The sequence below is a fragment of the Suncus etruscus genome, chromosome 16, assembly GCF_024139225.1.
Source record: "Suncus etruscus isolate mSunEtr1 chromosome 16, mSunEtr1.pri.cur, whole genome shotgun sequence".
Taxonomy (NCBI): Eukaryota; Metazoa; Chordata; class Mammalia; order Eulipotyphla; family Soricidae; genus Suncus; species Suncus etruscus.
The window spans coordinates 41,907,029-41,920,493 of record NC_064863.1 but is presented as its reverse complement, the minus strand read 5'-3'; the positions used below and the strand labels follow the sequence as shown (position 1 = coordinate 41,920,493).

General features: G+C 39.4%; 1 protein-coding gene across 2 annotated transcripts in view; it reads left to right on the top strand.

Moving 5' to 3' along the window:
• Positions 1–12,253, top strand: part of FRYL (FRY like transcription coactivator) — a 263,554-nt gene extending 251,301 nt beyond the window's left edge. For both annotated transcript variants that reach the window (XM_049790204.1, XM_049790203.1), the window contains 5 exons: positions 3,690–3,758; positions 7,256–7,273; positions 8,015–8,125; positions 10,726–10,916; positions 11,655–12,253. In XM_049790204.1, the coding sequence (XP_049646161.1) occupies positions 3,690–3,758; positions 7,256–7,273; positions 8,015–8,125; positions 10,726–10,916; positions 11,655–11,913 (648 nt within the window). In that variant the 3' untranslated portion in view covers positions 11,914–12,253. The remainder of the gene's footprint in view (positions 1–3,689; positions 3,759–7,255; positions 7,274–8,014; positions 8,126–10,725; positions 10,917–11,654) is intronic.
• The last annotated feature ends 1,212 nt before the right edge of the window (positions 12,254–13,465 follow it).

The following is a 13,465-nucleotide window of genomic DNA, read 5'->3' as shown; positions in this document are numbered from 1 at the left end:
GAAAAGGGAGACCACCAACCCCTCTGATGAATTCTGAGCTTTGTCATTTTGCAGCTGAAGGGCTGATAGAAAGCTACAACGTTAATAGAAAAGCCTACATGTTGTGGTATAGCTGCTGTCAGCTTCTTGTTGGGGAATAAAAGTATACTTGGAGAATGACTAGTGATATGTGGTTCAGAACCTCTGCACTGTATGGAGTACATGGATCTTTGTCCTGGGATGTCTGTGGTGTGTGTTGGCACAAACAGAGAAAAACAAGCACATAATAGATGACAGATATTACCTATGAAAAATGTATCTTCAGCCCCCATCTGGCATAAGCACAGAAGTCAACCCAGTGTTTTCAACGCTTCTCCTTTTATATACATTACATAAAGCAACCTTTATTTTTTTTCTACAGTAAAGAATGGTCTTCCTTTAGTATCTACACATCCAGAGTCCTCTCAGCACTGAAGTGCAAGACTTGGCTCTTATTCCCCAAATATTTCAGATAGGAACAGAAAACAGAATAATTGATGGCAAAAGTGAACTGTGACTTCAGTATAGCTGAAAAATAAATATTTGAATAATGAAAAAAATCTTCTCATGTTGTACCAGGTTGAAGAAAACTGCATGAAGCTGGCTGAATACTGTTTCCAAAGAGATCACCTGGGCTAAAGGGAAATAGATGACTTTAGGTTTCACAGATGGTTATTTTATTGGGAGATTATTTCAGGGAAGGAACATGTTAATGAAAAATACTTGTATTTTGAGACTTTCTCTCCTGAACAATGCCAGGTGTGGTCCAAATCTCAAAATCAACTCCCTCCCCAAAAAACTTTCAGAAGGGTCCAGATAGTAATAGCACAGGTCGGGGCTAAGGCTTTTACCTTACATCATCCTGACCCTGGATCAAATTCCAAGAGCCATAGGTCCTCCAAGTACCACAAGGAGTGAGTCCTGTGTATAGGAATAGCCCCTATCCACTAACAAAAACAAAATCCACGTACATCTTGATGTAAGAATTAATGAACATGGTCCAAGGAGATAGCTCAAACCACTGGAGCACATACTTTTGCATGCAGAAGCTCTGAGTTCAATCTCTGGCACCATGTGCTTCCCAAGCACCACGGGCCCAACTAACAGTGCATGGCAGGCCTAACTACCACACATTAGGCCTGCACAGACAGGCCAGGACTCTCTGCAAGTGACCCTTGTTTCTTCTGAGCACTGCTTAGATCCTTTCCCCCAAATAATAAATAGACTAAAGGAATATGAGGATTCAGTAACAATCCTGCATCCATATATAATTCACACATAAGTACTACTCCAGTATAGTGGCAAAGAACGTTTACCTGGTTTTCCCCTGCATTGTTGACTATACTTTCATTAGTTATTCCCCAAGTCTTCATTTCTTCCAAGTGCCACAAGTGCCAGCCTTTAGTATTTGTCACGACCTGGCCCTCTGTACCAGAAATGGAATGACTTGGTATCCACTGCACCAGCTTCCTACTGGTCTCTTATGTGGGTTCTTAGCCTCTCCTGTTCACTGCACCTGAGATACCACAGGAAGTGACACCAGTGTTCCAGACAGTTTCCTGTGCTCATCATCCTGCACTCTGCTGCCTCTTGCTTGCCTAACCTTTACACTGCTGCTTCTCAGCCTCAGACTATGATTCGGAATCTACCTTCTGTTAATCTTGAGGGGACCAAACGGTGCCTTTATCTGACCCCCTAGGTCCTGGCCAGTGGTATCCCATTCTAGAATGGTCTTTGGATGATTGGCCTCTTACAATCTGCTCCATATTGGCCAATCACAGAACCTCCCTCAGTTACATCTTCACCTCATTTGAACCTGGATGGAGTAAAAGCAGCATTTAGACAGGGACAGAGGAGGCATTTGCTGGAAGGCACTATGTGTGCATACAGCCACATCCAGCACATACTGACTTGGAAAGAGTGGACTTGTGGCCACATGCAGCCAGGAGCATGGAGATTTGTGTTTTCTCAGGATAAAATCAGATATGACTGCTGGTGCTCCCTCACCCCACCCCACCCCACCCCAATGAGAGAGGGGGGAAAGAGAGAAAGAGAGAAGTGTAAAATCAGATATGACTATTTGCTGATGTTCCCTCACCCCACCCCAGAGTATGTGTGTGTGTGTCCATGAGTGCAGAGCCAGGAGTGATTCTTGAGCACAGCTGGGTGTGGCTCCAACAAAGAAAAACCAAGCATTAATAAGTTGAAATCATATATGAGTAAAGTCAAATGGACAAATCACAATGTGTTGGCCAAATTTTGCTGCTAGACTGTCTGCTTGGACAGTGGCTGCCAGACATCTGAAACACAGCTACAAATTTTATTATGGTTTTCTTCATCCATACTGTCAAGCAAATAACCAGAGGGCCTGTGCAATCAAAGGGAAGGGAGGGATAGGGATAAAAGGAACATAAGGTCAAAGAGATTATTTTGAAATAACCAAGAAGTCTCATTTTAATTCTCTGCATATCTGACATTAAACTACAGTTGAAAATTTGCAATGTCTTGAGCCAATGTATTTTCAGAGTAGGCAGTGTAGCTGCTAGCTTTTTGCTCAGTCCAAAAGAAAAAAGTTCCCCTGAAAAAAAATTACTAATGATTTCATTTTATATATTAGCGTTAATAAAGTCCAAATCTGGGAGATTTAACATAAAGGCTCTTCTTAGCTTTCACTTCACCTTGAAATTCTGTGACTTCATTTTTTTTCCTACTCATCCACAATGCTATTATTTTATTTTTATTTAACCAATGAAAAACTATCTTCATTAAACATACAACTGTAGGGCCCAGAGAGATAGCACAGCGGTGCTTGCCTTGCAAGCAGCCGATCCAGAACCTAAGGTGGTTGGTTCAAATCCCGGTGTCCCATATGGTCCCCCATGCCTGCCAGGAGCTATTTCTGAGCAGACAGCCAGGAGTAACCCCTGAGCACCGCTGGGTGTGACCTAAAAAACAAAAAACAAAAATAAAAACAAAAACAAATACAACTGTAGGGATAGCTTCCAAATGGATAAAGAGAAATCATGTTGGTATCTGATGCAACTTTTCTTTAGAGAAAGATAGTATATTAGTCGTTTACCACTGTCCTAAAAAGAAAAGGGAAATTCAAACAAGATTTAAGATAGATTTTGGTTTGTGTTTCACTAATTAAAACTGACACCAGCCTTCTGAGAGTGACACTTGTGATAAGCAAGCAGGCCTGGTTAAGTTGCCTTTATTAAATTGACCAGAGGGGAAGCACATCTTTCATTTCCCCATGTCCCATTAGACAAAGGTCAAGTATAGGTTGTGAAGATTAACAATAAAATCTGCAAACTGAAGAATATTCCTGTTGAAATGGAGCATTCCAGGTCCACAGCATAGAAAAGAGCCTCTTTGTTCTGTTACTAAGCTGTCACAGGATATGCGTCTAACTTGTCTTTTTACTATTATAATTTAAGTAACATAGTTATAATGGTATTGGTGTTTTATGGTATTGGCAGGTGCAGTTTAATTGACAGCAACATCTGCTTTGGTTTGCTGTCCACAAACAAGGCCTCAGAGGAAGATGAGAATCTTCCAAGCCCAGAAATTTAACTTTTCTAAGTTTGTTGTTTTATACAGTAGTCTGATAAGTATTAGTAATTTCATTGTGTATCATATGATTAGTATATTAATTATTATTTCTTTAGTGGTTAGATAATTGTAAGAGGACATTTGGTGCCAAAGAAGACATGTATCGGATAAACACAGATGCACAAGTAAGTTTTGTGTCTTAATTTTGCTGTATTCGATAAAGCAATGTATGTATTTAAATGTGCGTGTTGAATATTTCTAGAAAGAATATTTTAACACTTTCATTTTTTGTTATCAGAACAATCTTTGTAAATGTTAGATTTAATGAAATAGCAGCCTAGTAATGAAAAATTCACTTTAATAAAATTCAACAACCAGCTTGTGACTGAAGCTTAATAACATTCAGTAGATAAGCATGATGGATATCTGAACAGTCCAAGTCAGTTTTTAGTTTCTTCAGCCTTGTTAAATTTTTTTTTCTTCTGTATTTGTATTCTGCAGATAAATTGACTGGTCAGGTAAATGAACCTGCCAATAATATTCATCTAAGCCAGTGGTCCTCAAACTATGGCCTGCGGGCTTCATATTGTATTTGTATCTGTTTTGTTTCTTCATTGCAAAATAAGATATACGCAGTGTGCATAAGAATTCGTTCATAAGTTTTGTTTTTACTATAGTCAGACACTCCAATGGTCTGAGGGACAGTGAACTGGCCCCTGTTTAAAAAGTTTGAGGACCCCTGAAAGCCTTTCTAAAGTGAACTTTTGATCAGGTGAATTGTAATTCTGGCTAATAGAAAGTTTTGTGAAAATATTTTTATAGATAACATGCACATATGTAATAAACATGTGACAGTGAAGACCTACAAATTATTTTAAAGGAATAACAGTTTTTATGGAGAAAACTCATTCATTAAAAACCTGCATCTTTGGCCCAGAGAGATAGCACAGCGGAGTTTGCCTTGCAAGCAGCCGATCCAGGACCAAAGGTGGTTGGTTCAAATCCCGGTGTCCCATATGGTCCCCTGTGCCTGCCAGGAGCTATTTCTGAGCAGACAGCCAGGAGTAACCCCTGAGCACTGCTGGGTGTGGCCCAAAAACAAAAACAAAAAAAAAATCTGCATCTGACATCAAAATTTTTATCTTCGTCAGTACCAGTAACATAGTTAGAGATGATAAGTCTCTATAAACTTAGTATAGGGGCTGGAGAGATAGCATAGAGGTAGGGTGTTTGCCTTGCATGCAGAAGGATGGTGGTTCGAATCCCAGCATCCCATATGGTCCCCTGAACCTGCCAGGAGCAATTTCTGAGCATAGAGCCAGGAGTAACCCCTGAACGCTGCTGGGTGTGACCCCAAAACAAAACAAAACAAAAGTATAGTAAGAAACTAAAGTTTTTTATTTTCTTTTTTTTTAATATAAATCTTTAAGCATCATGATTACAAGCATGTTTGTAGTTGGGTTTCAGTTATAAACAGAACACCCCCTATCACCAGTGCAACATTTCCACCACCAATGCCCCTCCACCTTCCCCCCCACCCCACCCCCCGCCTGTGTTCACTACAGGCATTCTACTTCTCTCATTCTTTAACATTGTCATGTTAGTTGTTAGTGTGGGGTCTCAAACTCGTGGCCCACGGGCCACAAACGGCCCTCCATACAACATTTTGTGGCCCTGCCCTAGAGGAATCTTTTTTTGTTTTGTTTTGTTTTAGTTGTTTGGGTCACACCCCCCAATGTTCAAGGCTTACTACTGACTTTGCACTCAATGATCACCCCGACTTTGCCTCCTGCGGCCCCCAGGTAAATTGAGTTTGAGACCCCTGACAGAGTTCATGATCTTTGTGATGAGCTTCAAATTGTGAGCAGGTCCTTCCAGCCCTTCCAGTCCTTAACTCTTGTCTCTGGGCCTAATTACAGTAATATCTTTAATTTTTTTCTTAAGATCCATAGATTTTATTTTCTAAAACATTGAGAAAGTAATAACTATTAACGAGTTGTCAGGCACTGTGCTAAGCATTTCACATGTATTATCTCTTGCAATTCTGTTTAGTTGATGTGTAATTATCTACATTTTGCAGATGAGAAAACTTAGGGCTCAGAGAAGCCAATTTATCTAAAAAAGTAATTCAAAAAAAGATTCAAATCTTTCACTGTGTTACAAAGAAATTGTCAAATGATTTGTGTAAAGAAAAAAATAAAGCAATATAAGTTATTTCTTTAGATAAGAATTAGGTCGTTTGGTTCGAATTCTTCATCATGATTTAATAGCCTGACTTAAGCAAGTATTATAAAACTCCTTTTCTTTCATACAACTTAGGTGATTAATTTCTCATGTTCCTTCTACCATGTATAAAATGAGTTCTATCTCTAGGCATCTAAGTTATTTAATATTGCTCAAGGTGTAAATGAGATGAAAGCTTCACATTAAGACTTCATTTATAGCTTTTCTCTTCTTTCATATTTAGCTTTTGGTAAGCAGGGAACCCATTTAAAAATAAATGAGCTATGTACCAACATAGTCTTTTTGCATAATAAGCTCTGTATTTTAAAAAATATTATGATTTAAAAAATAAATGGAGAATGTACAAGCTAATTCCAGTAAATGTCAAAGGCAACCACTTCACATGTGCAGTGATCAGTTGTGAAACACATGCCTCACATGCTTTGTAGTATGAAGCTTGGATCTGATCCCTAGTACCACAACCCTAAAATACATCCAGGAACTGGAGCAATGGTACAGCAACTAAGGTGCTTGCCTTTCATATGGTCTCTCTGTGTTTGACCACTGACACCTGTATGGTTTCCAGGGCCCCATCAGTAGAGATGGGGAGCCCATCTCTGAGTGCAGCAGAGCCAGAAATAAGCTCTTAGCACCATCAGGTGTTGCCCCAAAACAAAAGCATAAGTGAAAAGACAGCCACACTCAATATGTAAGTAATATAGTCAATTATTGCTGGCAATTTGCTACTGTTACTACCTCCAATTTTGATCATCACAAACTTTACCAGTGGTTTCTTATTATATCCCAATGCTGAGGCTATAGATTTATGTGTCTCCTGACAGACAGTTCTAGGCTTTTTTTAAATGCTAATAGAAGAAAAAGTACTTATGACTCAGATAGTTATTTCCATAGAAAACTATTTAAAATAAAACCTGAAAACTTTACATACGCTAATATGTTTGACACTGCTAATGTTCACTAAATAACTATTCATATAATTTATGGTAAGCAGTAGGAAGCTAAAGTTCACGTTTGCTTAGCAAATCCCTTTTAAATTGATAAGAATAAATGTTTTATAGTCCTTCAAAGAAAACTAGAAAAGCAAGCTTCAAAAAGATCTTCTAGAAGCAGTATTTACATTATGCCAGTTTCAAAGTTATTTTTCTACATTAATTAGGATAGATCTACATTACTGCCGATTATCAAATGCAATAATTTTAGATAGCCCATAAACTAAAAGTTTTTCTAAAGCAACACCCTGAATTGTTATAGAAAATGTGTCCAAAGTTTAATTCCGGAAATAGCAATATAAATTTTTTACTGAGGTGTAAGTACATGTTCTTCATTTTGCCTGAGACATCTGTGACCCTAGTTAAAATTATTTCTTACACTAATTCTTGGTCTTTTTTTTTCTTCCTTTTTTATTGTGTGTGTGTGACCTGATCACCTTCTTGCTTAGCAAATGGAAATTCTAGCAGTAAGTGACCTGTCTTAATTTATAGACTACTTATCCATGTCAGACAAACTGGTTTTTATTTACATTTGTGACCCTAGCACTGTTTTGTCATGAACTACTTTAAAAGTAGCGTGTGCTTGTTTCTCATAGCCCTCAGTCTATGAACTGTTGGTCTCATAAAAATGAGCTTGTGTCATTAATATGTAAAACCAGTAGTATCTTTTTTATCCCTCCATAACTAACATATCTCTTTAACTTTAAAACTCATAATGTGTGTTAATTCCATTGTCTCATTTTAATGAGACCATAAGGTACCTTTTGGGGTTTTTTTTTTAATAAAAATAGATTTTAAAGACTTATTTTTAGGAAAGAAATGATCCCAATTTCACTTTATTTTGTAAGCACTTGTTGATAAAATTGCAAGATACACACTTGCATATTGTTTTCACCATGAGTGTAAAGTTATGCTGAGTCCTTTTTTAAAGTACCTTCCATATTTCCCACTGAAAAGTTCTCTATCGAATTTGTACGTGCACATAAAACAAATTATGTTGCCAGTGATCTTATACCTTTCTTTTAATCCCAATCTGCAAAGCAGCTTCCATCTCTTCCATCCACCTCATACCACATTAACTGCTTACTGTAGAAAAGAAATGGACGGGCAATTTTAACAGAATCACAAACTTTTATTGGAAATAACACTGTCTAATCAGGTATTATTGAAAACAATACCAAAGTTTAACATAATGTTATTTATTCTAGGAACTAGAGCTTTGCCGGAGATTATACAAATTGCACTTTCAATTGCTACTTCTATTTCAAGCCTACTGTAAGCTTATCAACCAAGTTAGCACAATAAAAAATGAAGCAGAGGTGAGTATTACATTGTACCTAAGCAACGACAACTGGTTCTAGAAAACTGAAATATTTATAGGCAAACTTACCTTGAATCATCTTTTCTTTCCCTGTTCAGAATTACAGATTTTTGCAATGAAATGCTATTTCAGGTCCTGAGCCAACAACTGGCCTACAGTCCTAAAATGTTTACACCCTTAAAGATCACAGTAGTCGCAGATTACTTATAATTAGAAGTAGAGCACATCAGCATAGACAAAAGACTACTATGGGGGGCTGGAGCAATTGTAACTGCAGGTATGGCACTTCCTTGCCTTGCATGCAGCCAACCAGTGTTTGGTTCCCAGCAGCACATAAATAATCACCTGAGCACCCTGGGATGTGGCTCAACCCTTTTCATTTATGACCTCCCCAACATCTTGTCTATGTTGTGTTTATGGCATCTGAGAATAAACAGGTCAAAAGTATTTTGAATGTTGAAAATTGCTTAGTGAATAGATTTACAGGTGGGACTTTTGAATAAGGCTATAACTCGGTGGAAGAGGGATGATGTTTAGTGTGGGGGACCATGGGGTTTACCTGAGCCACAACAAAAAAGACAAAAACTTCCGGAAAAAAATGGCTTAACTATTTTAAGTCATTAAAAATACAGGTTTATGTAAAATGTCCTGTTTAACTTTTTGATAAAGACTTCCCTTTACCCAAAAATTTGTTCATTTTGTTCATTTTTGTTCAATTTGTTCATTTGGGCCAGAGCAATAAATAGCGGGTAAGGTGTTTGCCTTGTATGGGGCTAACACAGGTTCTATCGCCAGCACCCCATGTGGTTGGTCCCCCAAACCCACCAGGAGTAATCCCTGATTGCCTAATATGAGCCAAAAGAATTTTTTTTATGATCCTACTATTTTTAACTATATTTTATTTAGTAGATATATTTTTACTAGTAAAGCATGAAGAATGGGGCCAGAGAGATAGCATGGAGGTAGAGTGTTTGCCTTGCATGAAAAAGGACGGTGATTCAAATCCTGGCATCCCATATGGTCCCCCAAGTCTGCCAGGAGCAATTTCTGAGCATAGAGCCAGGAGTAACCCCTGAGTGCTGCCGGGTGTGACCCAAAAACCAAGAAAAGCATGAAGAATGTAACTTATTTTAAGCAGCCTGGACTATTATAGAACTGTAAACTAATGCTTGATCAATAAAATATCTTTTAAAAATATCAGAGGAGCGGGGCCGGAGAGATAGCATGGAGGTAAGGCGTTTGCCTTTCATGCAGGAGGTCATCGGTTCGAATCCCGGCGCCCATATGGTCCCCCGTGCCTGCCAGGAGCAATTTCTGAGCCTGGAGCCAGGAATAACCCCTGAGCACTGCCGGGTGTGACCCAAAAACCAAAAAAAAAAAAAAAAAAAAAATCAGAGGAGAAGGGGCTAGGGCAATAATACAGCAGGTAGGCACTTGCCTTGCACAGACAACCCAGGTTCGATCCTCAGCTTTCCATATGGTCCCTCAGTCCAAATCAGGAGTAATTTCTGAGTCCAGAGCCAGGAGTAACCCCTGAGCATTGTCAAATATGACTAAAAAAAAAAGAAAATTAAAGGAGTACAGAAATTAAGACATTTACCTTGCACACTACTAATCCTGGCTTGATCATCAGCACCCAATAGGTGTCTCAAGCATCACCTGGAACATCAGAGTGCAGAACCAGGTATAAGCCATGAGTGATCCTGGGTGTGGCCCAAGAACAAAAAAATAAATAGATATCAAACTGAAGAGGATGACAGAATCCTGTTTATAAAAGGCTCTGTTTCCTGAGTACATGGTGCATGACCACATGCCACCTGCATCTCGACATCTGAGTTCTGGACTTTCATACCTTCATGCTGGGCTGTGGACCAGGGCTCTTTATCTTTGGAGATTTGTGTTCTCTCTTGAGCATGGTACTCATTACTCTCTCTTATTCTTTCCTTCCCCCTTCCTCAGTACCTCCAGATAAAAAGCAGGGGAAAAAAGTATATGTCAATGTTAAAACCAATATAATTTTATTACTTATAATATTTGCGGTTTGGTTTGGTTTTGTTTTTGGGTAATACCCGGTGGCACTCAGAGATTACACCTGGCTGGCTACAATGGGCCATAGGGAATGCCAAAGATCAAAACCTGGGTCGGCTGAATGCAACACAAACCACCTGCCTGCTGTGTTATCACTTGGGTTCACTTGTAGCAGTGCTCAGGAGGAACACATGTGATTTGGGGGCCCAAACCCAGGTTATCCACATCCAAGGCAAAAGTCCTACCCATTGTGATATAGCTCCAGCCTCTTCTATTTATTATAATTTGTGGTTTTATCAAGGTTTTAATGACAATGTAGCAGCTGAAATTATTCCTATATTCAGAACTTATTATTTTAACCACCCTTAACTACTAGGTTTAACATTTGATAATCTCAAAAGATAATGGAAACTACTACCACCATTGTGTCTCCTAGTTTTTTGGGTTTTTTTTTTTTGGCATTTTATTTGAGTCAGAGAAAAAGTAACATGGGCCCAGAGATTGTGTCAAAACTTTTAAGTTTCTTCTGTTACAGGATTACAAGCTGATCTTTTATGGTGTTTGTTTTAGGTTATCAACATGTCAGAGGAACTTGCCCAACTAGAAAGTATCCTCAAAGAAGCTGAATCTGCTTCAGAAAATGAAGAAATTGACGTTTCCAAAGCTGTGCAGTATACCATAGAGACTGCTATTCTTTCCCTCATTGAAACTTTAAAAAACAAGGAGTTTATATCAGCTGCAACACAACTCAAAACTTTCAGGTAAGGAGGGGATTTGAAGAAGGTAGAAGCTGCCCTTTTTAGGTAATTTCCACTGACTGGTTTAGGTTTTCTCTCACTTTTTAATCTTTGGACCTTTTAGCCATACCCCTTATGGTGTTTGGGGATTTAGTGTTTTGCTTGATTATGTTTTGGAGGCCATACCTGAAGATCCTCAGAGTTTACTTGGACTCTAAGCTCAGGAAATCACTCCTGGCAGTGCCTGAATGGAAGAGTGATTGGCAACATATAAGGCAATCACCTTAACCTCAATTTTCTCTTTCTGCCTCTTCTGGCACAAGAGTTCTTTACTTACTCTCTCCTCTCTCCTCTCTCCTCTCTCCTCTCTCCTCTCTCCCCTCTCCTCTCTCCCCTCTTCTCTCTCCTCTCTCCTCTCTCCCCTCTTCTCTCTCCTCTCTCCTCTCTCCCCCTCCCTCCCTCCCCCTCTCCTCTCCCTCTCCATCTCCCTCTCCCTCTCCCTCTCCCTCTCCTCTCTCTCTCTCTCACGCCCTGGCTTTGTTGTCCAGCTTGCTGTTGTAGAGTCTTGTCCCTGTGACAGGAAAATATGACCATGATTTCCTGTAGCCCTCATGAGCATGACATCCAGTAATTAGGTATTTGCTGAGTAGCTGAATCCTCAGCCCCCACAATGGAAGTTGGTATTCACAGGGATAACTCCAAATGTAGGTTCACAGCTCCAGCCCACTTAAGTCTCAGGACTTGGATATTGTGTATTTGTAGGTCCCTCTGGCCCAATGACATCTTTGGCGGTTGTGAAGATGACCCCGTGCAGACATTGTTGCACATCTATTTCCACCATCAGACATTAGGCCAGACAGGAAGCTTCGCAGTGATAGGCTCAGACCTTGACATGTCAAAAGCCAACTACAAATTGATGGAGCTTAACCTGGAAATCAGAGAGAGCCTGCGTGTGGTGCAGTCCTACCAGCTTCTAGCGCAGGCCAAGCCCATTGGGAATTTGGTGAGCACTGGATTCTGAGAAAAATGGAACTGAAGAGGACAAATACTAACAAGCACCTTCTAGGGACCTTTGCAAGTCACCCAAGAACCCTTTCTGGAGGCACCCACAATGCTCGTGTAACCAACGCCAAACCTGATCAAGAGAAAGGAAGGCTGACAAAAGCAAAGGTCTGAAAGGAGGAAATAGAATCCTTTAGCAGCTGCCAACTCCTCCCACAACTATACAAAGAAGGAGTTGGGGTTTTTTTTCTTCTTCTTTTGAATTAACCTGTGTGAAAAGAAAAGGGCTACAAGTGATGTATATGTAAAAACATTACTTTCTGGAAAAAGCAAAGAATTCTTAGACTGCAATAATGGCCTCTAATACTGAGACTGAAGAGCAGGTGAGATGAGGCTGAAATTGAGGCTGGTTCATTTTAGCTGAAGACCTGCCCAGCTGCTTGGCTTCCTAGTGGACATAAGCAACTGATGCATTGTCATCTGTATGAAGAACCTCCCATCGGATAGATACATAGACAGACTTATTTTCAAAAACCATTGATTTTTTTTAATATGTGGGATGAGGGTATGAGTGGGTATTTTTGTTTTTATTTTTTGGTCTATATAAGGAATTAATGTGTGTGTGTGTGTGTGTGAGAGAGAGAGAGAGAGAGAGAGAGAGAGAGAGAGAGAGAGAGAGAGAGAGAGAGAGAGAGAGAGAGAGAGAGAGAGAGCTGAGATGTGTGAATATGTGATAGTCTTATTTCCAAGGTATGGGTGTTTGGTGATAATGTCTCAGCATGCCTCAAAGAGCACTGCAAGATTATTTTTTAAAAAATTTTATTTTATTAGCGCTAACTCTTCATAGTGTAAATGTTAGATCATTTTAATAATATTTTGAAGCTGGGCTCTCCCAGTATTTCGCAAAGAAATAATATATCTGTTAATGTTATTGGACTGCTGCTCAGTTCTCTGGTCAGTGCTTAAGTTACCAATGTTAACTAACCAAAGTAGATGACTGCAGAGACTTTAAAGTGTAAAATAAAGATGTATGCTGCCCGTCAGCTTTTTCCCATTAGAAATGTTAACTTATTTTACTCCATAATTCTTAGAGAAACTGTATAGATTAAAACCAGTATTTTCTTGTCCATTTGTGCACTGCACTGTTAAACAAGAGGTGTGTTCAAAGCTAAAGCAGAACTTGGTGGTTGTTGATTGTTGACTGCGTGACTTGCAGGCCCCGGAAGTCTGCAGAATCCCAGAAGAGAGATGCAAATACATTTTTTAAAATGTTTGTTCAGGACTCACATGTTTCACCCCACAAGGAGCCTGGGGCTCAGAAAGGGGTGGGGGAGAACGCAAGGAAGCCTGAAGACCGCCTACTAAAACATGCAATATACAGACTCACTGTCCCAAGTCTGGAACATATCACAAACTGGCGTCTGTCTTTTTTTAAATAGCATTTTTTAAAAGAAATGAATGTAGTCCCACAATTCCTCTGATTTGAAAGGAACATCTTGTATTTTTTTATATGCATCTCATTCACTGTGACTTTTTCTTTCAAACTGAGCTCTGGGTGCCAGAGCTGAGAA